The 20,941-nt window shown below is 48.2% G+C and overlaps 1 protein-coding gene across 2 annotated transcripts; it reads left to right on the forward strand.

Annotated features, from left to right (window-relative positions):
• Window positions 1-5,411: 5,411 nt before the first annotated feature.
• Window positions 5,412-20,567, forward strand: LOC100611834 (intercellular adhesion molecule 1). Of its 2 annotated transcripts, XR_010153069.1 has the most exons (8): window positions 5,412-5,595; window positions 10,988-11,063; window positions 13,345-13,611; window positions 15,507-15,827; window positions 16,076-16,354; window positions 16,891-17,160; window positions 18,495-18,737; window positions 18,931-20,567. XR_010153069.1 is itself a non-coding variant. In XM_024350548.3 (7 exons), exons 2-7 carry the CDS (start codon window positions 11,009-11,011, stop codon window positions 19,152-19,154), a joined length of 1,389 nt encoding a protein of 462 aa, XP_024206316.1. In that variant the 5' UTR covers window positions 5,412-5,595; window positions 10,988-11,008; the 3' UTR covers window positions 19,155-20,567. The 2 variants fall into 2 exon arrangements, 1 of the variants encoding a protein (XP_024206316.1); XM_024350548.3 differs by lacking the exon at window positions 16,891-17,160.
• Window positions 20,568-20,941: the final 374 nt, after the last annotated feature.

The following is a 20,941-nucleotide window of genomic DNA, read 5'->3' on the forward strand; positions in this document are numbered from 1 at the left end:
AGAGTAGTAAAGCCTTAAGGATTTTATTTTTTTATTATTTTTTGAGACAGAGTCTCGCTCTGTTGCCCAGGCTGGAGTGCAGTGGCAGGATCATGGCTCACTACAACCTCGAACTCTTGGGCTCAAGTGATCCTCCCACCTCAGCCTCCTGACTGGCTGGGACTACAGGTGCATGCCACCGTGTCCAGATAATTTTGTGTTTTTTGTAGAGATGGGGTTTCACTCCTTAAGGATTTTAATTCTGCTATCACTTGGAATCATGATTCACTCCCCTGCTACCCCTATTCTTTTTTGGTTTTTTTGAGACAGAGTCTCGCTCTGTTGCCCAGGCTGGAGTGCAGTGGAGCGATTTCGGCTCACTGCAAACTCTGCCTCCTGGGTTCAAATGATTCTCCTGCCTCAGCCTCCTGAGTAGCTGGGATTACAGGCGCGCAACACCATGCCTGGCTAATTTTTGCATTTTTAGTAGAGTCAGAGTTTCAGCACGCTGACCAGGCTGGTTTTGAACTCCTGACTTCTTGATCCACCCACCTGGGCCTCCCAAAGTGCTGGGATTATAGGCGTGAGCCACCATGCCCAGCCGCTACCCCCCACTCTTAGTCATCAAGTTTTACCTCCCAGATCTCTCTTGGATCCAGCCCACCCACCTGAGGTCAGGTCCTTAGCAGCTCTTCCCTAACCCACCTGAGTGGCTTCTCTGCTGACTGGCCATCCTACTGCATGCCCTCTGACAGTTTTATCCCAAGACAGCAAATCTGATCACATCTCTCCATTTACCCACATCTGTGTGTCCTCCAATACCTTCAGCAGTGGGTTTTCAACCATGGGCCAGCTGGGCACAGTGGCTCACATCTGTAATCCCAGCACTTTGGCAGGCTGAGGCAGGTGGATCACCTGAGGTCAGGAGTTCAAGACCAGCCTGGCCAACATGGCAAAACTCCATCTCTACTAAAAATACAATAATTAGCCCGGTGTGGTGGTGGGCACCTGTAATCCCAGCTACTCAGGAGGCTGAGGCAGAAGAATCGCTTCAACCCGGGAAGTGGAGGTTGAAGTGAGCTGAGATGACCCCACTGCACTCCAGCCTGGGCGACAGGGCTAGACTCCGTCTCAAAAAACAAACAAACAAAAAACAAAAACTGTGGGCCTTCGGGTTTCTCAGAAACACAGGCGCTGTCGTGGAGAGCTGAGAATGAGGTGGGAGTGCAGAGTGAGGAGTTTTTCCCCTGCCCATGCCCACCCCTGCCCCTCAACCAAGCAGCTCTACTTTTGTTGTTTTATATATGGAGTGACCATGCAGAATTTCCTTTGAAAAATGGGTTCCAGAACTCTAATATGTTGAAAAGCCGATGGCTTACAGGACAGTCTATGCTAAACCTCTTAGCATGGCCTAATTAGTATCTGTCCTCACCTTGCCTCACCTGCCTTCTTTCTCCCAACCACCCCAAATTGTTTTATTAATAAAATAACAATGCTTATTATCCCATTGATTTTCTTTTGATTCTAATTCTTATTCTTCTTTTGAGATGTATACATTCACAGAAGCAGCTCATATATTCCACCATGAAGCCACACTGCACTCACTCTGCCCTGAACATGCCAAGTCATGCACACTGTGGTTCCTTCGCCCAGGATGTCACTGGGATGGACGTTCCTCAGGGCAAGGGCTTTGTCTTATTTGCTGCTGCGTCCCAACTACCTGGAACCATACCTGGTATAAAATTGAACACAAATACATATTTATTAATGATTAATTGCTCTTTCCCAGTTACATGCCATGCAAGTGTCTCTGTTTATCTTTCAAGGCCAATTCAAATGTCATTGTCTCTGGAATTTTCCATGACAGGAATCCCCACCCTCCAACTGCCATCATCAATTTCTTGCTCTCCTTTGTGTTTTCCCTAACACTCGGTCTAGGTTTCTGCAAGAATATTCATCATTTTGTGCTGTGGCTTTTGTTTGGAACTCTGTCTCCATCCACATACCTCTCCAGTGTGAACTCAAAGAGGACAAGGACTGTGCAGAAACAATGCCTGCTCAGGAAGTAACTCTGATAAAAATTAACTACACTCCCCACTCCAGAAACTCTGTTCCAAGTCGGTTCTAATTGGCAGCTAACCCATCAGGACAGAAGGTCAAAACCGGCTTAACCTTAACAGTTAACTTTGGCTACCAAATTCTTGAGCTTTATGCTCTCACTCTCTTGGACTTATTAATTTGTGACCTTCCACCTGGATTCTTTGTTTATTCCCTTAGCCCAGAATTTATCCTCACCTTGATAGATGGGGTGGCCAAGATTGATTCATTTTGTGCTATCTCCGGATTTTGACCCTTCATCTACCTGTTCTAACTCTGGTTAAAGCTGCACTGCCCCTAACTTACCATTTAGCCTCTGAAATGAACAAGTGGCCCCTGAGTCAGATGCTGACAGCCCCAGGAATAAACAGCAGGTAAGGGAGAAAGTCTTGAGGGATCAGGAAGCAGCAGATTTGGGGTACCCATAAACCAAGTAATGCAGTCAAAAAGGGATACAGGCTAGGTGCCGTGGCTCACGCCTGTAATCCCAGCACTTTGGGAGGCCGAGGCGGGTGGATCACTTGAGGTCAGTAGTTCAAGACCAGCCTGGCCAACATGGTGAAACCGTGTCTCTACTAAAAATACAAAAATTAGCTGGGTATGGTGGCAGGCACCTGTAGTCCCAGCTACTCAGGAGGCTGAGGTGGGAGAGTTGCTTGAACCCAGGAGGTGAAGGTTGCAGTGAGGCAAGATCATGCCACTGCACTCCAGCCTGAGCGACAGAGCAAGACTGTCTCCAAAAAAAAAAAAAAAAAAAAAAAAAAAGAGAGAGAGAGAGATGCAGCTTCAGAAGCAGACAGCAAACAGCTCTCTAGCTAGAATTTCTCCCGCTTTTGTCAGGTTCAACCAGCTTCTTTAACAGCCCCATAGCCATGACTGCCTGGGGCAGAGCAATTATCCATTTGAAGGAATGATTTCTCCACTTCTCCAGGAAAACAGCCTTCACATAAAGAAATGGGTCAGCTGGAGCAAGCCCATTTGCTAAAATTTAGCTGTGACAAATGTATAAAATTACCAGAACTTTTTTTTTTGGAGACAAGAGTCTTGCTCTGTTGCCCAGGCTGGAGTGCAATGGTGCCATCTCAGCTCACCACAAACTCCGCCTCCCGGGTTCAAGCAATTCTCCTGCCCCAGCCTCCCAAGGAGCTGGGATTACAGGCACCCGCCACCACGCCCGGCTAATTTTTGTATTTTTAGTAGAGACCGGGTTTCGCCAAGTTGAGCAGGCTGGTCTTGAACTCCTGACCTCAGATGATCCACCCGCCTCAGCTTCCCGAAGTGCTGGGATGACAGGTGTGAGCCACCACGCCCGGCCTAAAATTACCAGAACTTTTAAAAAATGGCTTTTACCCAGTACAGCTATTTCTAATAAAAATAGATGAGGCTGGGCCAGGCGCGGGGATCACACGCAGAGGCGTGGGGATCATGCCTGTAATCCCAGTACTTTGGGAGGCTGAGGTGGGCGGATCCCTTGAGTCCAGGAGTTCAAGACCAGCCTGGCCAACATGGTGAAACACTGTCTCTACTAAAAATACAATAATTAGCCAGGCGTGGTGGTGGGCACCTGTAATCCCAGCTACTCGGGAGGCTGAGGCAGGAGAATTGCTTGAACCCGGGAGTTGGAGGTTGCAGTGAGCTGAGATGGGGGCACTGTACTCCAGCCTGGGTGACAGAGGGAGACTCCATCTCAAAAACAAAAAAAAAAGATGAGGAGGACATTACTACAAGTTATGTAATTTTCCAGTAGTCAGAAAGCTGGTAAGGTATTAAAGAGGGATTCATAGGCAGGTTTTTCTGGCTCCAAAGCTTCTGATTCTATCTGACTTTCTCCCTCAAATTATCAGCACGGAAGGAGGGAACAAGGCAGTGACAGTGTTTCCCTAGACAGCCCAGCCTTAGCCCAAGAAGCCACTTGCTCAGAGTATAAAAAGAAAGATGCGGGTTGATGAAAGATTCTTGCAGGGCAAGAAATAGTTCTCAGAACACACACTGGACGCTAAAATTGCCAGTAATATTAATAATTCCCCTGCCTGCCACCCCCACGTCCCCAAGAATGAGGCCTCTCCAAGTCTGTTACCCGATCCATAAAATGTGGGTAACAGCGGCCCCCTGGAGTGTGCCTATATTCGATGGTCGAAGCACATAATTGTCCTCCTGAAAAAAAAAAAAAAAATTAAAAAAAAAACCCAAATCCTCACATTTCACTGCACCAAGAAACTAAGCCCGTGGCTCGCAGTCAGGCCAAGGATTGAGGGAGAGCCAAAGGCCCAACAGGAAACCAGATGGGAACAGCTCAATGCGGAGTCAGGGTGAACGCTTTGGGAACTGCCCTCCAGAGGCTTCCCTCCAGGAAGACGTTTGGCATGGGAGCTGAGGAAGGGGGTCCCGGGAGGAGATGCAACGGAGGGCCATTTCCTCCCTCACTCCATTTTTGCAACTGGACCCACAGCTCCCAGCGCGGGTGAGAGAGGGCGCAGGCACATCGGGCGGCAAGCAAGAAAGGGACGCTGGGGGCTCCAGCGTGTTATTTGCAAGTGAAGAAGTGGAGGGAAGGTATGGATACGCGGAAGGATGAGCAAAAAAGAAAAGAAAAGAAAAAGAAAGGCTGAGCGCGGTGGCTCATGCCGGTAATCCCAGCACTTTGGAAGGGCGGATCACCTGAGGTCAGGAGGTTCGAGACCAGCCTGGCCAAGATGGTAATACTCCATCTCTACTAAAAATACAAAATTAGCCGGGGGTGGTGGCGCATGCCTGTAGTTCCAGCTACTCGGGAGGCTGAGGCAGGAGAATCGCTTGAACCCAGGAGGCAGAGGTTGCAGTGGGCTGAGATGGTGCCACTGCAGGCCAGCCTGGCGACAGAGCGAGACTCTGTTTCAAAACCAAAAAACAAGACTTTTTGCAAATTATCCATTGTCAAAACTCCGCCAAATACATCTCCCAGCCCGCCAGGGAGCAGCCAGCAGAGGCCGCAAGCTCAGCCAAGCGAGCCGGGATGTCCAAGGCGGGAACGTGGCTTCGCGCGCAACTCTCTGAGACGCGGGCCGGCTCACGTGTCCGGGCCGCACCACGAAAACAACAGCCACAGGGGAGAACAACCTCTTGTTTTCCTCATACAGCCGAGCTTTGCTGCAAACGATCCCTTTCCTTTTGTTTCCACATTGCGTTATTCAGAAGTGGTTATGCGGCGCCAAAAACGCGCTTTCTGCCCACAGGTTTCAGCCTTCCCCACCCTCATCTTCCCCGCGCTCCCCTCCCGTCGTTGTAGCTTCCTGCTCGCCTCTCTCATCTCAGCCAACCCTGCTGAGCTTTCGCGTGGGCGTCACGAGTTTCTAGGCAGATCAGGAAAATCCGCTCTCCGGCCGCACCCTCGCGCGCCCCCGCCTGGCGGTGTAGAACAAACGGTCTGAGCGCTTGGCGGGCGCCTGAGAGCGGAGCGGGCGAGGCCGAGGAGCGGAGGCTGAAGCCGTGAGGAGCGGCCCGGCGAGGGCGAGGGGCGTGCGAGTGGGCGGCCGCGGCTCGGTGAGGATTTCGGTCATGTTTTCCTTGGCCGTCGCCGGAAGCCCGGAGAAGCCGGGTGGAACTGCCTTTTGAACGCGTTCTCACGTGTGTTAGGGATCGTCCTCCTGGAAGAGCCTTGATGGCCACGCGGTGTCCTCGCCCCTCTCTCCGCTGGACCCGAGGCCCCTTGCCAGCAAGAGCTGGCCTGGTGCCCGGTATCCACGTGGGGGGCAGCGGCCCTCACACAAGGATTGGTACCCATCTATCTAGTGCGTTGGTTCGTGCGTTCACTTGTTCCTTCGTGGTCGTTGAACGCCTGTAACGTTCCAGGTGCTTGGGATCCATGAGTGAATAAAACCAAGGGCCCTGCCTTCCTGGGACTTACAGTCCAGGGGAGACAGAGCCGCTGATTTCAGGTCTCATCAGTAAGTGACAGGGTGTTAGAGGGCGATAGTGCTGCGGAAGGGAAAGCGGTAGGCATGCGGGGGGTGCTGCAGTGAGGGGCGTGGGCAGGGAGGGCTGGGAAGCCCGTGGTCAGCGCAGGCCACATTACAAAGAGACTGAACTGGATAGAGGAGTGTTTGGGGAGAAGGAAGATAATTCCAGGCTGATGGATGAGAGAGTGCAGAGGCCCAGTGTGACTTGTATTTATAAGGAACAGCGGCCGGTGTTCCTTACAGGCATGGTGGTTCACGCCTGCAATCCCAGCATTTTGGGAGGCCAAGGTGGGCGGATCACTTGAGGTCAGGGGTTCGAGACCAGCCTGGCCAACACGGTGAATGAAACCCTATCTCTACCAAAACTACAAAAATTAGCCAGGCGAGGTGGTGCGTGCCTGTAATTCCAGCTACTTGGGAGGCTGAGGCAGGAGAATCGCTTGAATCCGGGAGGCGGAGGTTGCAGTGAGCGGAGATGGGGCCATTGCACTCCAGTCTGGGCAACAAGAGCAAACTCCGTCTCAAAAAAAAAAAAAAAAAAAAAGGAAAGAAAGAAAAGATAGAAAACAGCAAGAAACCCTTGAATATGAAAATATGAATGGAAGGCAAGAAAGGAGGGAGGGAAGGAAGGAAGGCAGGGAGGGAAGGGAGAGGGAGAGAGGGAGGGAGGAAGGAAGGAAGGAAGGGAGGAGGGAGGGAGGGAGGAAGGAAGGGCAGCAAGAAACCACTGACTATGAACGGAAGGCGAGAATCCCAGACTTGGACGCGAAGTTTAGTTCACACGCGCGGCCAAAGCAATCCAACAGCATGCGTCCCCACCCTCCTCTCACTGCCTACCCCTCTCCTGCAAAAGACCTCCCAGTGACTGGAGTGCAGGCCAAGACTTTCAGACAGTTTAAACCATTTTTTTTTTTTTTTTGAGACAGAGTTTCGCTCTGGAATGCAGTGGCGCAGTCTTGGCTCACTGCAACCTCTGCCTTCCAGGTTCAAGCAATTATCCTGCCTCAGCCTCCTGAGTAGCTGGAATTACAGGCGCCCACCACCACGTCCAGCTAATTTTTGTATTTTTAGTAGAGACAGTGTTTCACCATGTTGGCCAGGCTGGTCTTGAATTCCTGACCTCAGGTAATCTGCCTGCCTCGGCCTCCCAAAGTCCTAGGATTACAGGCATGAGCCACCGCTCCCAGCCTCAGTTTAAATTTCTAATTTGGGATATAATCCACAGAATAAGCAAAAGGAATTCCAAAATAAATTAAAAATAATTTCTCCTTGGGGTTACTGCTTTCTTTCTCCTTAGCAAGATAAATACAAAATTTTGTGTTTCAGAACCTGATCATAATGTGCTATGTGAAAACAAGGATGAAAGATTGGAGCTATGGGGATAGTGGGGTGAGGGCAGGGCATGAAACAACAAAGAACAAAGTATGTGTCTGTATATGGGTATGAAAACAAAAACAACTCGCCCAGGACTGTTTTTTCTTAAGACTCTTTATGGGCATAGAGATAATACTAGTAGCAACTACAAAGAAAAACCGATTAGCTTGGCTTATAGTAATGAGCAATGGGAATTTTTTTTTTCGTTTTTTTGCTAAGACTGTAAAAACAGAACATAGTCTATGAGATAAACTGACAGCAGTGCAGCCGGGCATGGTGGCTCACGCCTGTAATCCCAGCACTTTGGGAGGCCGAGGTGGGTGGATCATGAGGTCAGGAGATCGAGACAATCCTGGATAACACAGGGAAACCTCATCTCTCTAAAAATACAAACAAAATTAGCTGGGCGGGGTGGCACATGCCTGTAGTCCCAGCTCCTCAGGAGGCTGAGGCAGAATCGCTTGAACCAGGGAGGTGGAGGTTGCAGTGAGCAGAGATTGCACCACTGCACTCCAGCCTGGGCGACAGAGCAAGACTCTGTCGCAAAAAAAAAAAAAAAAAAAAATTGACAGCAGTGCTAGGCTATGTAGCAGAAGGTAACATCAGGTCAGGTGCAGTGGCTCACACCTGTAATCCCAGCATTTTGGAATGCCTAGATGGGAGGATTGCTTGAACCCAGGAGTCTGAGGCTGCGGTGAGCTATGATCACACCACTGCACTCTAGCCTGGGTAACTGAGTGAGACCCCATCTCAGGAAAAAAAAAAAAAAAAAAGAGGCCGGGCGCGGTGGCTTACGCCTGTAATCCCAGCACTTTGGGAGGCTGAGGCAGGCCGTTCACAAGGTCAGGAGATCAAGACCATCCTGGCGAACATCGTGAAACCCCATTCTACTAAAAATACAAAAAATTAGCCGGGCGTGGTGGCGGGCACCTGTAGTCCCAGCTACTTGGGAGGCTGAGGCAGGAGAATGGCGTGAACCCGGGAGGCGGAGCTTGCAGTGAGCGGAGATTGCGCCATTGCACTCCAGCCTGGGCGACAGAGTGAGACTTCGTCTCAAAAAAAAAAAAAAAAAAACCATCAACAACAACAAAAAAAGAAGGTAACATCAGCAAGCTACAGAGAAGAGTAAAACAGGAGTTCTTGGATTAATCTCTAAGAGGAATTGTTTTTGACACTGTGGCCCCGTTAAAGCACAAATAATCTGGATTCATGTTACAGATTTAAACATCATAAGACCTACACATTGGAGAGTGTAACTGCTGGATTAGTTCTAACTGGTTCTACTCCGCTAATAATGGGGTATCAAGTTATTTTACAGGCACAGAGCCAAGAAGTTGCAAGTCATACAGTCAGAGCATGTGCAGAAAGGGAGACTTTAACCTCAAATAACCCGGGAACTAAAGTCTTGCCCCTCAACAGAACCAAAAGATTGGGACATGGCTGGAATATGAGCACAGGAACACTTTCAAAAGCAACGGGTCCAAGCCCAGGAACGTCCAGTGATAAGACCCTTTACCATATCTTACCATAAGTGGTACTGTTTGAAGTCCTTCGGACCAAAACCTGTCCTGCCAGCACTTCCACCTATGCCCGTGTCCTCCCTCACACTTAAAATTTGTTCCAGACTCCAGATTGAAGAGACATATTTGAGCCTGTCTTCTTGCTCAGCCACCTTGCAATAAACTTTTATCTCTACAAAAGTCTGGTGCTTCAGTGTTTGGCTTTACATTGCACGTGGACAGACCGACCTGGTTTGGTTCGGTAACAAAGAGGAGAGCTTGCTTTATTTATTTATTTATTTATTTATTTATTTATGACAAGGTCTTCCTCTGTTGCCCAGGCTGGGAGTACAGAGGTGTGGTCATGGCTCACTGCAGCCTCAAACTCTTTGGCTCAAGTGATCCTCCCACCTCAGCCTCCCAGGTAGCTAGCACTACAGGTGAGCATAACCACACCTGGCTAATTCTTTAATTTTTTTGTAGAGACAGGGGTCTTGCTATGTTGCCTAGGTTGCTCTCAAACCAGTGGGCTCAAGCAATTCTCCCACTTTGGTGTCCCAAAATGCTGGGATTATAGGCATGAGTCACCGCACCCAGCTTAATTTTTCTTATATAGCTTAAAAGCCAGTTCTAAATTACTTTCAGGCTGGGCATGGTGGCTTATGCCTGTAATCCCAGAACCTTGGGAGGCTTAGGTGTAAGGATCACTGGAGGCCAGTAGTTCAAGATTAGCCTGGGCAACATAGTGAGACCCCTGTCTCTACAAAAACATTTAATAAAAAAATTATCTGGGTGTGGTGGTGTGTGCTTGTAGTCCCTGCGACTCAAGAGACTGAGGTGGGAGGATTGCTTGAGCCCAGGAATTTGAGGCTGCAGCAAGCTGTGATCATACCACTGCACTTCAGCCTGGGCAACAAAGCAAGACCCTGTCTCAATATATAAATAAATAATTTCAAAAAAGGTTTTGAATAATTGTGTCATCCTGGAAAAAGATGATAGCCTTCCAAAGTGGTTATTTTGAAGGGTAACCTTCACTTGGGAGTATAAATTTTCATATGCCTGTTATCCCTGTATTAAAAAAAAAAAAACTCTTTCAGACCAGCATAGAAGTGGAGTTAGACCTGTTCCAAACCCACTGTATGAAAATTAAATACAAAATTGGAGGGTAGTCCTTCATTTATGGAATACCCAGAATATCATAGGCTCTGTGCTAGGTGCTGGAGACACAAGATAAGTACACTAGAGCCTCTTACCCTCAAGGAATTTCTAGTATAGTGATGATTACATCACTGAAATAATTCACCAAAGTGAACTAATATATGCAACTTCAGAAATCTTGTTTGGCATAAAGTGAGGTAGAGATCATGTATAACAAGTAAGGGACTGTGAAGTGGGATAAGGCTAGTCAAGAAGCCTTTCTTAGAAGAAATTAGCTGGAATGAGTTTTTGTTTTGTTTTATTTTTTTGAGATGGAGTCTCACTCTGTCACCCAGGCTGGAGTGCAGTCGCACGATCTCGGCTCACTGCAACCTCCGCCTCCTGAGTTCAAGTGATTCTCCGGCCTCAGCCTCCCGAGTAGCTGGGATTATAGGCACCCACCACCACGCCCGACTAATTTTGTATTTTTTTAGTAGAGACGGGGTTTCGCCACGTTGGCCAGGCTGGTCTGAAACTCCTACCTCAGGTGATCCACCCGCCTCAGCCTCCCAAAGTGCTGGGATTACAAGTATGAGCCACTGTGCCCAGTCTAAACTCAGTTTTTCATGTTTCCATGCCAGCACCCTTCTATTGACTCAGTCTAATAGATGGAGGCAAACTAGTAAAAAGGTAAGTAGAATACAACTTATACAGGAATCTTGATAATATCGCCTCATCCTTTTTCATATTTTCCCCCATGTTTTTGCTATGCACATAAGCTAAACTGAAATAAATAGATATAAGACATTCTTTTAGTACACCTTCACTGCTGATGTTTTTGCTGTAATTTTTCTAGACTAGTGAGGTTTCAGAAAAAGGGACTGAGTTTTAATATCAAATAAGTAATTTTCCTTATATATATATTTTTGGTCACTTTCTCCAGCATTGCTGTCTTTTTCTCTCCAGCCTTTGGCCCTTCTCATCAGGATGAAAACGCTTCTGTTTGGTGTCTGGGCCCTGCTGGCCTTGATCCTTTGCCCAGGTGAGGCTATTTGGGAAAGCTTTTTAAACCAGTATGTGTCAGGACACAGGTAGCTGGTCAGTGAGGAAGGGGGTGGGGAGTCCTGAGTGGGGTGACACTTCAGTGTTCATTCATCTGGACCCGGGGGAAAGATTCCTGTCTCTTGGATCACTAGGACACAGAATCGTTAGGGTCTCTGGCTTGTATCTGGGATAACACTAGTTAATAGACTATCAGAGAGGACTCTCCCTAGGAAACATGCCTTCTCCGCTTGGTTCTCTTCTGCCCCAGGACTGCCCTGTGTTTCTCCTCTTGAGAATGTTTTTACTTCTTTGTTGCCACCGTTTGTGTCATGATGAACTATAATAGGCTCTTGGTAGGACAGGACCCATACATAGCTCAGGTACAAAAAGTGAGTTCTCCTGATGACAGGAAAGGAACAGGGGCCTTAGCAGGTAACATTGCTACAAGAGCTGTGTATTCCCAGAGGGGACTGGTATTGGGAGGTGAAGTAGATGGTAGATAATGGACTAGCTAAAGAGGACCTGTAGAGAAGCCTTCAGGACTTCCTGAAGTCTCTGTGCCCTTTACCTACATCAGGCATCTAAGATCCATCCGAGGCCAGGCGTGGTGGCTTGGCCAGGCACAGTGGCTCACGCCTATAATCCCAGCACTTTGGGAGGCTGAGGCAGGCGGATCACCCAAAGTCAGGAGTTCGAGACCAGCCTGACCAACATGGTGAAACCCCGTCTCTACTAAAATTAGCCGGGCGTGGTGGCACGCACCTGTAATCCCAGCTACTTGGGAGGCTGAGGCAGGAGAATCACTTGAACATGGGAGGCGGAGGTTGCAGTGAGCCGAGATCGTGCCATTGCACTCCAGCCTGAGCAAAAAGAGTGAAACTCTGTCTCAAAAATAAAATAAAATAAAGTAAAATAAAATAAAAATCCATCTGACATCTCCCACTGCATCAGAGAAGATTTCCAGAACAGACGAAATTTGTAAGCATCCAAAACATCCATTCCCTTAGCGCCAAATCAAAATGGAATGGTCTCACTCTGAGAAGAGGCATAAAGAAGAGGCATGGAAAATGAGTGACCCTGGGAGTTACCTGCAGGCCAATGGATCTGAGAATTTGGTGTGCATAAGGGTCCCCGGGAGGCTTGTTTTATTCCTTAGCATATTTTCAGGTCCCACCTTCACAGGTTTGAAACCATGCGCTCTGAGGTGGAGTTGGAGTCTGCAGTTTACAAGCATTTAGGATGATTCTGGCAAAGGGAATCCTTAGCCATAATTTGAGAGAGACACTGCTTTCAGGGATAAGTAATGAAGTTCGAATCCTGTGAGGGTCCACAGCAGCCTATTATGGGGAGCTTTCAAGAATTCTGAAAGTTTAGGAAGATATTGGTTTCCTGGGCATAATTTTTTTTAGCAACTCCATAATTTCCATGGTGATACTAATAGAGAATTCAAGTTCTCAAGAAAGATGATAGGTGGAGGGAATAGTGGTGAAATCAGAGCTAACTTGTTAACTACAGTTTTTTTTTGTTTGTTTGAGACGGAGTTTCACTCTTGTTGCCCAGGATGGAGTGCAATGGCACAATCTCAACTCACTGCAACCTCTGCCTCCTGGGTTCAAGTGATTCTCTGCCTCAGCCTCCTGAGTAGCTGGGATTACAGGCACTCATCACCATGCCTGGCTAATTTTGTATTTTTAGTAGAGACGGGGTTTCTCCATATTGGTCAGGCTGGTCTCTAACTTCCGACCTCGGGTGATCTGCCCACCTTGGCCTCCCAAAGTGGGGAGGATTACAGGTGTGAACCACCCCGCCCGGCCAATTACAGGTCTTTTGTCCTGTCTGGTCGTCTGAACCTTTTTTTTCAGGGCAGGTTTCCTGTTCTCTAACCTGGAACTAGATAGAATAGGTTCTTATTTATTTGGGTCTCGTGGTCCTCACCAGAGTCATTGGCATATGTGGTTCATTTTTTTTTTTTTTTTTTTTTGAGATGGAGTCCTGCTCTGTTGCCAGGCTGGAGTGCAGTGGCACAATCCCGGCTCACTGCAACCTCTGCCTCCTGGGTTCAAGCGATTCTCCTGCCTCAGCCTCCCGAGTAGCTGGGATTACAGGCGTGCGCCACTACACCCAGCTTATTTTAGTACTTTTAGTAGAGACGGGGTTTCATCATGTTGGCCAGGATGGTCTTGATCTCTTGACCTTGTGATCCGCCCGCCTCGGCCTCCCAAAGTGCTGGGATTACAGGCGTGAGCCACCGCGCCTGACCGATGTGGTTCATATTTCAGGGGTCCCGGAAGAGTTGTTTGAGGTTTCTATTTGGCCAAGTCAGGCCCTGGTGGAGTTTGGACAGTCCCTAGTGGTCAACTGCAGCACTACTTGCCCAGACCCAGGACCCAGTGGAATTGAGACCTTCTTAAAGAAAACTCAGGTGGGCAAAGGGCCTCAGTGGAAAGAGTTTCTTCTGGAGGATGTCACAGAGAATTCCATCCTGCAGTGCTTCTTCTCTTGTGCAGGGATTCAAAAGGACACAAGCCTTGGCATCACTGTGTATCGTGAGTAGGGCTGAGGGCTGGGGGCAGGGGGATGGAAAGGAGGAATGGGGAAACATGATCATGTCTTATTTAGGGAAGGATGGGACAAATGTTTCTAATTAGGGGAGATAATTAAGGCCCTTAATAAAGATTTCTGGCATACTGTAGGGATTCTAGATCCAATCATCTTTTTCATTTATTTTTTTTTTTTGAGATGGAATCTTGCTCTATTGCTCAGGCTAGAGTGCAGTGGTGTGATCTCAGCTAACTGCAGCCTCCACCTCCTGGGTTCAAGCAATTCTCCTGCCTCAGCCTCCCCAGTAGCTGGGACTACAGGCAGCCACCACCACGCCTGGCTAATTTTTGTATTTTTTTTAGTAGAGACAGGGGTTTCACCATGTTGGCCAGGCTGGTCTTGAACTCCTGACCTGAAGTGATCTATCTGCCTCAGCCTCCCAAAGTGCTGGGATTACAGGTGTGAGCCACCTCAAGTCCAGCAAGTAGAAGTGAGCCTGGCCCACTTCTACTTCCCTTTGATGTAGGCTTTCTTCTGAGTTTTAAATTAGGAGCAAACCATAGAGAGCATCCAGATTATCTGTACTTGAAAATATCTTCAATATAGGAAACATATGCTAATAATGTTTATGTTTAAATTACCAAAAAGTATAAGATTAGCCTGGCCACAGTGGTTCATGCTTTAATCCCAGCACTTTGGGAGGCCAAGGCAGGAGGATCACTTGAGGCCAGGAGTTTCAGACCAGCTTGAGAAACACAGTGAGACCTCTGTTTCTACAAAAGAAGTTTTTAAAATTAGCCAGGCATAGTGGCGTGCACCTGTGGTCCCAGCTACTTGAGAGGCTAAGGTGGGAGGATCCCCAGAGCCTAGAAGTTCAAGCCTGCAGTGATCTATGATCACACCACTGCACTCCAGCCTGGGCAACAGAGTGGGATCCTGTCTCTTAAAAAAAAAAAAGTATGAAATTAATGCTGAATTGTTTGCTACAAGCTCTTGGAATAAACAGAGATTGGAGAGAGAAGGGTCTTTGTGAGCTGGGGCAGCCTGAGAAGGCTCCATGGTAGAGGAGGCTCCTGCACTGCCCTCCCCCAGGATCGTTAGGGTTTGAATTGAAGGGGACAGGTGAGGAAGGCCTTTCAGGTGGGCAAATAACATGGACAAAGATATGGCACGAAAGCAAATGTGGTCTCTGTGGGGTCAGAACTTGGTTAGCTATAGTTTGGTTTGTTTGTTTGTTTGTTTGTTTGTTTGTTTTGAGATGGAGTCTTGCTCTGTTGCCTAGGCTGGAGTGCAGTAGCACAATCTTGGCTCACTGCAACCTCTGCCTCCCGGGTTCAAGCAATTCTCTGCCTCAGCCTCCCGAGCAGCTGGGATTACAGGCGCCTGCCACCACACCTGGCTAATTTTTGTATTTTTAGTAGAGACTGGGTTTCACCATCTTGGCCTGGCTGGTCTGGAATTCCTGACCTCAAGTGATCCGCTTGCCTTGGCCTCCGAAAGTACTGGGATTACAGGCGTGAGCCACTGCACCTGGCCTGCTACAGTATAGATTTTGTGTGATGCTAAGGAGCCCCCGGAAGCTGCTCTTGCCTCTGAAGCCCCTCTGGTAAGAGATCAATGCTTTCCAGAATGGCAGCAACAGTCAAAGCAAGGGACTCTCCCTCAGCAGTCACTCTTCTTTGCTATGGCCATAGCCACTTTTGATGCGAAGAAGAAGAGCCAGAAGACTAACTCACCCCATCTAGGGCAGGGATGGCAGAAAGCTGATATTGCTGATCAGATGGTTTAAGGGTGGCAGTCACCTTCTGTGATTTGTATCACCTCATCTTTCTGTCCTATGCTGTTTCTTTCTGGAGAGGTGGGTGGCATGCTCATCAAGTCCTGCCTTTTTGTCTTAAAGAGCCACCAGAGCAAGTGATCCTGGAGCTGCAGCCTGCCTGGGTGGCCGTGGACGAAGCCTTCACAGTGAAGTGTCATGTACCCAGTGTAGCACCCTTGGAGAGTCTCACCCTTGCCCTTCTCCAGGGTAACCAAGAACTGCATAGAAAGAACTTTACGAGGTTGGTTGTGGCCTCCCAAAGAGCTGAGGTCATCATCAGTGTCAGAGCCCAAAAGGAGAATGACAGATGCAATTCTTCCTGCCATGCAGAACTGGACTTGAGTTTGCAAGGTGGGAGGCTCTTTCAAGGCAGCTCACCCATCAGAATAGTCCGGATCTTTGGTGAGTCAGAACTCAAGTGCAGGAGGAATCCTGGGGCTCATCTTGCCTTGGCCTTTGGGACTAAGTTCTCACGGGTTTAGGGTGAGGATGTGAGAGTAACTGAGCTCCACCTTTGCTTGAGCTTTAAACTCACCCTGCGGAAGAGAGACATTTTAGCCCCACTCCCTTCCTACCTTGAAGGGTCCTGCATGACGTGTGATTTATCATGGTTTTTCTCCTTTCTCTTCTTGTCCTCATTTTTTTGGCAGAATTCTCTCAGAGTCCCCACATCTGGGTCTCTTCCCTTTTGGAGGCTGGGATGGCGGAGACTGTGAGCTGCGAGGTGGCTAGGTTGTTTCCAGCCAAAGAAGTTATGTTCCACATGTTCCTGGAAGACCAAGAGCTGAGCTCCTTCCTTTCCTGGGAGGGGGACACAGCATGGGCCAATGCTACCATTCGGACCATGGAGGCTGGTGATCAGGAACTGTCTTGCTTTGCATCTCTGGGTCCAATGGAACAGAAGACAAGAAAGCTAGTGCATAGCTACAGTAAGTGACCTGGCTCTTCCTTTTTCATACGGGTTCTCTGCTGCTGAAAACACAGAGTAACGGGTTGGTGATTCGGCTGTAGACATCCCTGCTGCCCTTTGCTGGGTATGCCCTCAAGTGAACATGAGTCTTCATCTTTCTCTGGTAAATGCAGGCAGATTGGGGACATGGGCTACAGTAGTTCTTTCCAGACTTCATCCCCAGTTTCCTTAGGCTATCCTGCTTACAGAGTGATTGTGGATGCCCTGAACTACTTCTTAGGAACACTTATTTGAGGTGAGGAGGAAAGCTGTAAGATGAAAAGACATCTTGCAGTCCTTGCAGCGAAGCATAGCTAAATGTGTGCATGCATAAGAGAAGCTCTTGAATCCCCAAACCATCTCATTCTTTGCTTCAGCTTTTACAGAAGAAGCAATGGTATCCAAAATCTTTCCCCTGTTGTCTGCCTTCCCAAGGGCTTTTACCAGCAGCAAGAGTGCAGAAGTGTCTGCTAGTTTTGAGAAATGTGCCTGGTTCTCCTTTTCCTTTCCTTACAGGCTTCCCTCCACCAATCCTGGAGCTAAAAGAATCATACCCATTGGCAGGGACCGACATTAATGTGACCTGCTCAGGGCATGTATTAACATCACCCAGCCCTACTCTTCGGCTTCAGGGAGCCCCAGACCTCCCTGCCCCTGGGGAGCCTGCCTGGCTTCTACTTACTGCCAGGGAGGAAGATGATGGCTGAAATTTCTCCTGCGAGGCCTCTTTGGTGGTGCAGGGTCAGCGGTTGATGAAAACCACTGTGATCCAGCTCCATATCCTATGTGAGTGGAGGCCTGATCTTTCTTGTCAAAATAAGGATTATTATTTTCCCATTTCTAGAGAGTTTCTTGGCCAGCAGTGCTTCATTATTACAGTTGCCACATTTTTCTCATTAAAAAAAAAAAATCAAAGGAGAAAATAAAAGGAAAGCTTTCCAAGCTTACCTTACTCCCGGGAAAGCAAGTGGGGAACCAGATGAGGGGAAATTGGGAACATAAAGGAAAGGAGTTAAAGTGATCAGGCAACATTAATTAAGGGTCAATGGCCGAGGAGAACAAAGGAAGTGATAATGGGAGTTTATGCTGAAAAGGGAAATTTCCAAAAATTCCATATACAAATTTCTATTTTGAAGAGTAGAGAAAATAGGCCAGGTGCGGTGGCTCACGCCTGTAATCCCAGCACTTTGGGAGGCTGAGGCGGGTGGATGGCTAGCGGTCAGGAGTTCAAGAGCAGCCTGATCAACATGATGAAACCCTATCTCTACTAAAAATACAAATATTAGCCAGGCATGATCGTGGGTGCCTGTAATTCCAGCTACTCAGGAGGCTGAGGCAGGAGAATTACTTGAAACCTGGGAGGCGGAGGTGGCAGTGAGCTGAGATCACGCCACTGCATTCTAGCCTGGATGACAAAGCGAGACTTCGTCTCAAAAAAAAAAAAAAAAAAAAAAGAAAAGAAAAAATCCTCATCTCTGAGTTCACCACTACCTAGCTCCTTACCCACTGAGAAGCAAAGATGGGAAGCAGGGGCCCCAGGGCCACCATGGACAGAGCAGGGTTATCATGTAGTCTGAATCCGTAAAAACACCCTAGGTTTTGGCGGGGTCTGGTGACTCACGCCTGTAATCCCAACACTTTGGAAGGTCAAGGCGGGCGGATCATGAGGTCAAGAGATCGAGACCATCCTGGCCAACATGGTGAAACACCATCTCTACTACAGATACAAAAATTAGCTGGGCATGAGGGCACGTGCCTGTAGTCCCAGCTACTCTGGAAACTGAGGCAGGAGAATCGCTTGAACCTGGGAGGTGGAGGTTACAGTGAGCTGAGATTGCGCCACTGTACATACTCCAGCTTGGCGACAGAGCAAGACTCCGTCTCAAAACAAACAAACGAACAAAAAAAACACCCTAGGTTTCATCTGGGACTCCCTACCGATAGAGAAGGTGGGAAAGAAGAGTTGGCTCAAAGCAGGGAGCTGCTAGTGCTCCCTTGGGAAGGAAAGCTGTTGGGTGGAGGGGACAGCATTTGGGTGAGGGGAGGAGAGGGAGCAGGGGGTGAAGGTAGGGAGGGAGGTGGTGCACTGAACTCAGCTCTTTGGGAAACTGTTTTTGCAGACAAGCTACGGTTAGAGGAATCCAGTTGCCCTGGCAAACAGACCTGGCTGGAAGGGATGGAACACACGCTCGCCTGCGTCCCAAAGGGAAACCCAGCTCCAGCCTTGGTGTGTACCTGGAATGGGGTGGTCTTTGACCTTGAAGTGCCACAGAAGGCAACCCAGAACCACACTGGAACCTACTGCTGCACAGCCACTAACCAGCTGGGCTCTGTCAGCAAAGACATTGCTGTCATTGTTCAAGGTAACCTTTGCTGCCCTGCTGCCAGGCCCAGGATGGAAACCCCTCAGGGGTTTGGGATTCTTATCCAAGCATGAAAATAAGAAAGATTCAATTAGGTTGGGAAGAATGAGACTCAGAAGTGGGCCTGGTTGGCTGGGGTGGGTGATCCTTGTACTCTCAGACTTTCCTAACTCTATCTTCTGCGCTTGGGCAGGACTGGATGAAGGAATCAGCTCTACCCTCTTTGTCATTATTACTGTTACGTCTGGAGTGGGTGTCATCACCATAGCACTGTATTTGAGCTATCGGCCCTGCAAAGTGGACAGGAGGAAATTGCTCTATAGGCAGAAAGAGGAGGACAAAGAGGAGGAAAGCCAGTTTGCTGTTCAGGAAGAGAAAAGTACAACTCATATAATTGACAGCTATTTGATTGAATGAGAGTTGTGCTACTGTGGTTTCCCAGGGAGGGAAGAAGGGATAGAGGAGAAAGGAAGAAACACAATGGCAGGCTGCATTCCCCTTTGTGTACGTCTGTCCTGTAAAACGGTGTTTCAGGCCCCCATGCCCCATGTCCTGTGTGTCCAATATGTCCACAAGCTCACCTTTCTCTCTCTCTCTCTTTTTTTTTTTTTTTTTTGAGATGGAGTCTCGCTGTTGTCGCCTAGGCTGGAGTGCAATGATGCGATCTCGGCTCACTGCAACTTCAGCTTCCTGGGGTTCAGGTGATTCTCCTGCCTCAGCCTCCCCAGCAGCTGGGATTACAGGTGCATACCACCATGCCTGTCTAATTTTTGTATTTTTCGTAGAGATGGAGTTTCACCATGTTGACCAGGCTGGTCTCAAACTCCTGACCTCAAGTGATCCGCCCACCTTGGCCTCCCAAAATGCTGGGATTACAGGTGTGAGCCTCTGCACCCAGCCACCTTTCTCTTTAGAGCTCACTCTAGTCATTAAGAATCTCAGTCTCAATGTTTGATTTGTAAGAAGGCCTCTTGCTCCTTGCCAGGTGCTTCATCAGTCCACTCTTAGATACAAAAAAAAGATCCTGCTGTTTCTTTATGGTTCCCACTGCCCTTTTCTCTTAAACATCATACTAAAGTCAGGCACATCTTAGAAATGCAACTCATATTTCATGGTTTTCTGATGACTAACCTGGAACTAAATTTGTAGTCCAGGGACAGGACTTTGAAGGGAGTAAGTATCAAATATGGGGCTAGGAATCAGAGCTCTGTTCCCATCTCCACTTTCCCTTGCTCCCCTGACCTGGGCTTCTGGAGGGCCAGCTCCCAGAGCTGAGCTTGTTGACATCATTAAGGATCAGTGGCAAGCTTCAACTCAGTAACCAACTGTTGTGCGTCTTGGGGGAGTATACAGATGGTAAGAAATTCCACTTTGGGCCAGACAAGCATCCTATCTAGCCCAGTGTTCTGTCTCTGAAGTAGAAGGTAGAGTTCTTCCATGAAATTGGCCTCATAGGTTAAGAGCTCCAAACATCTCTGAATTCCTTTTCATAGAGTGATCAACTGTGAGTTCGCATTTGTCAGTTTTTTTTTTTTACCCATGTGGGTGTCTAGGTTAGAGTTGCAATGTTTACTCTCCCTTTTCATCAATAAGGACATATTTTCTTCTGTCTGTAAGCAATTTCCTTGAAGCTTCAAGAAGAATCCTCTTGTGAAAATGTTCATATGATTTTATGATTCTGCTTCCTTCCCTGTCCTTGGGAAAGAGTATATTCACCCTCAGAGAAGGCGTGAGGAATCACAAAACCAGATCTTTTCTCCCAAATCAGTCAAGAAATGTTCACTGGAATGTTGCTATGGTAAAAATAAAAGTGGTTTTATGATGTCCAAATGCAGTTCCCTTCCCTTCTGTGTCATTGCTGAAACCTCTTATTTATTTATTTATTTATTTATTTATTTATTTATTTATTTTAAGGCAGAATCTTGCTCTGTCGCCCAGGCTGGAGTGCCGTGGCACGATCTCAGCTCACTGCAAGCTCCGCCTCCTGGGTTCACACCATTCTCCTGCCTCAGCCTCCCAAGTAGCTGGGACTACAGGCACATGCCACCATGCCGGGCTAATTTTTTGTATTTTTAGCAGAGACAGGGTTTCACCGTGTTAGCCAGGATGGTCTCGATCTCCTGACTTGATTCGCCCACCTTGGCCTCCCAAAGTGGCTGGATTACAGGCGTGAGCCACTGTGCCTGGCTGCTGAAAGCTCTTAT

This window comes from Pan troglodytes, chromosome 19, assembly GCF_028858775.2.
Source record: "Pan troglodytes isolate AG18354 chromosome 19, NHGRI_mPanTro3-v2.0_pri, whole genome shotgun sequence".
NCBI classification, from domain to species: Eukaryota; Metazoa; Chordata; class Mammalia; order Primates; family Hominidae; genus Pan; species Pan troglodytes.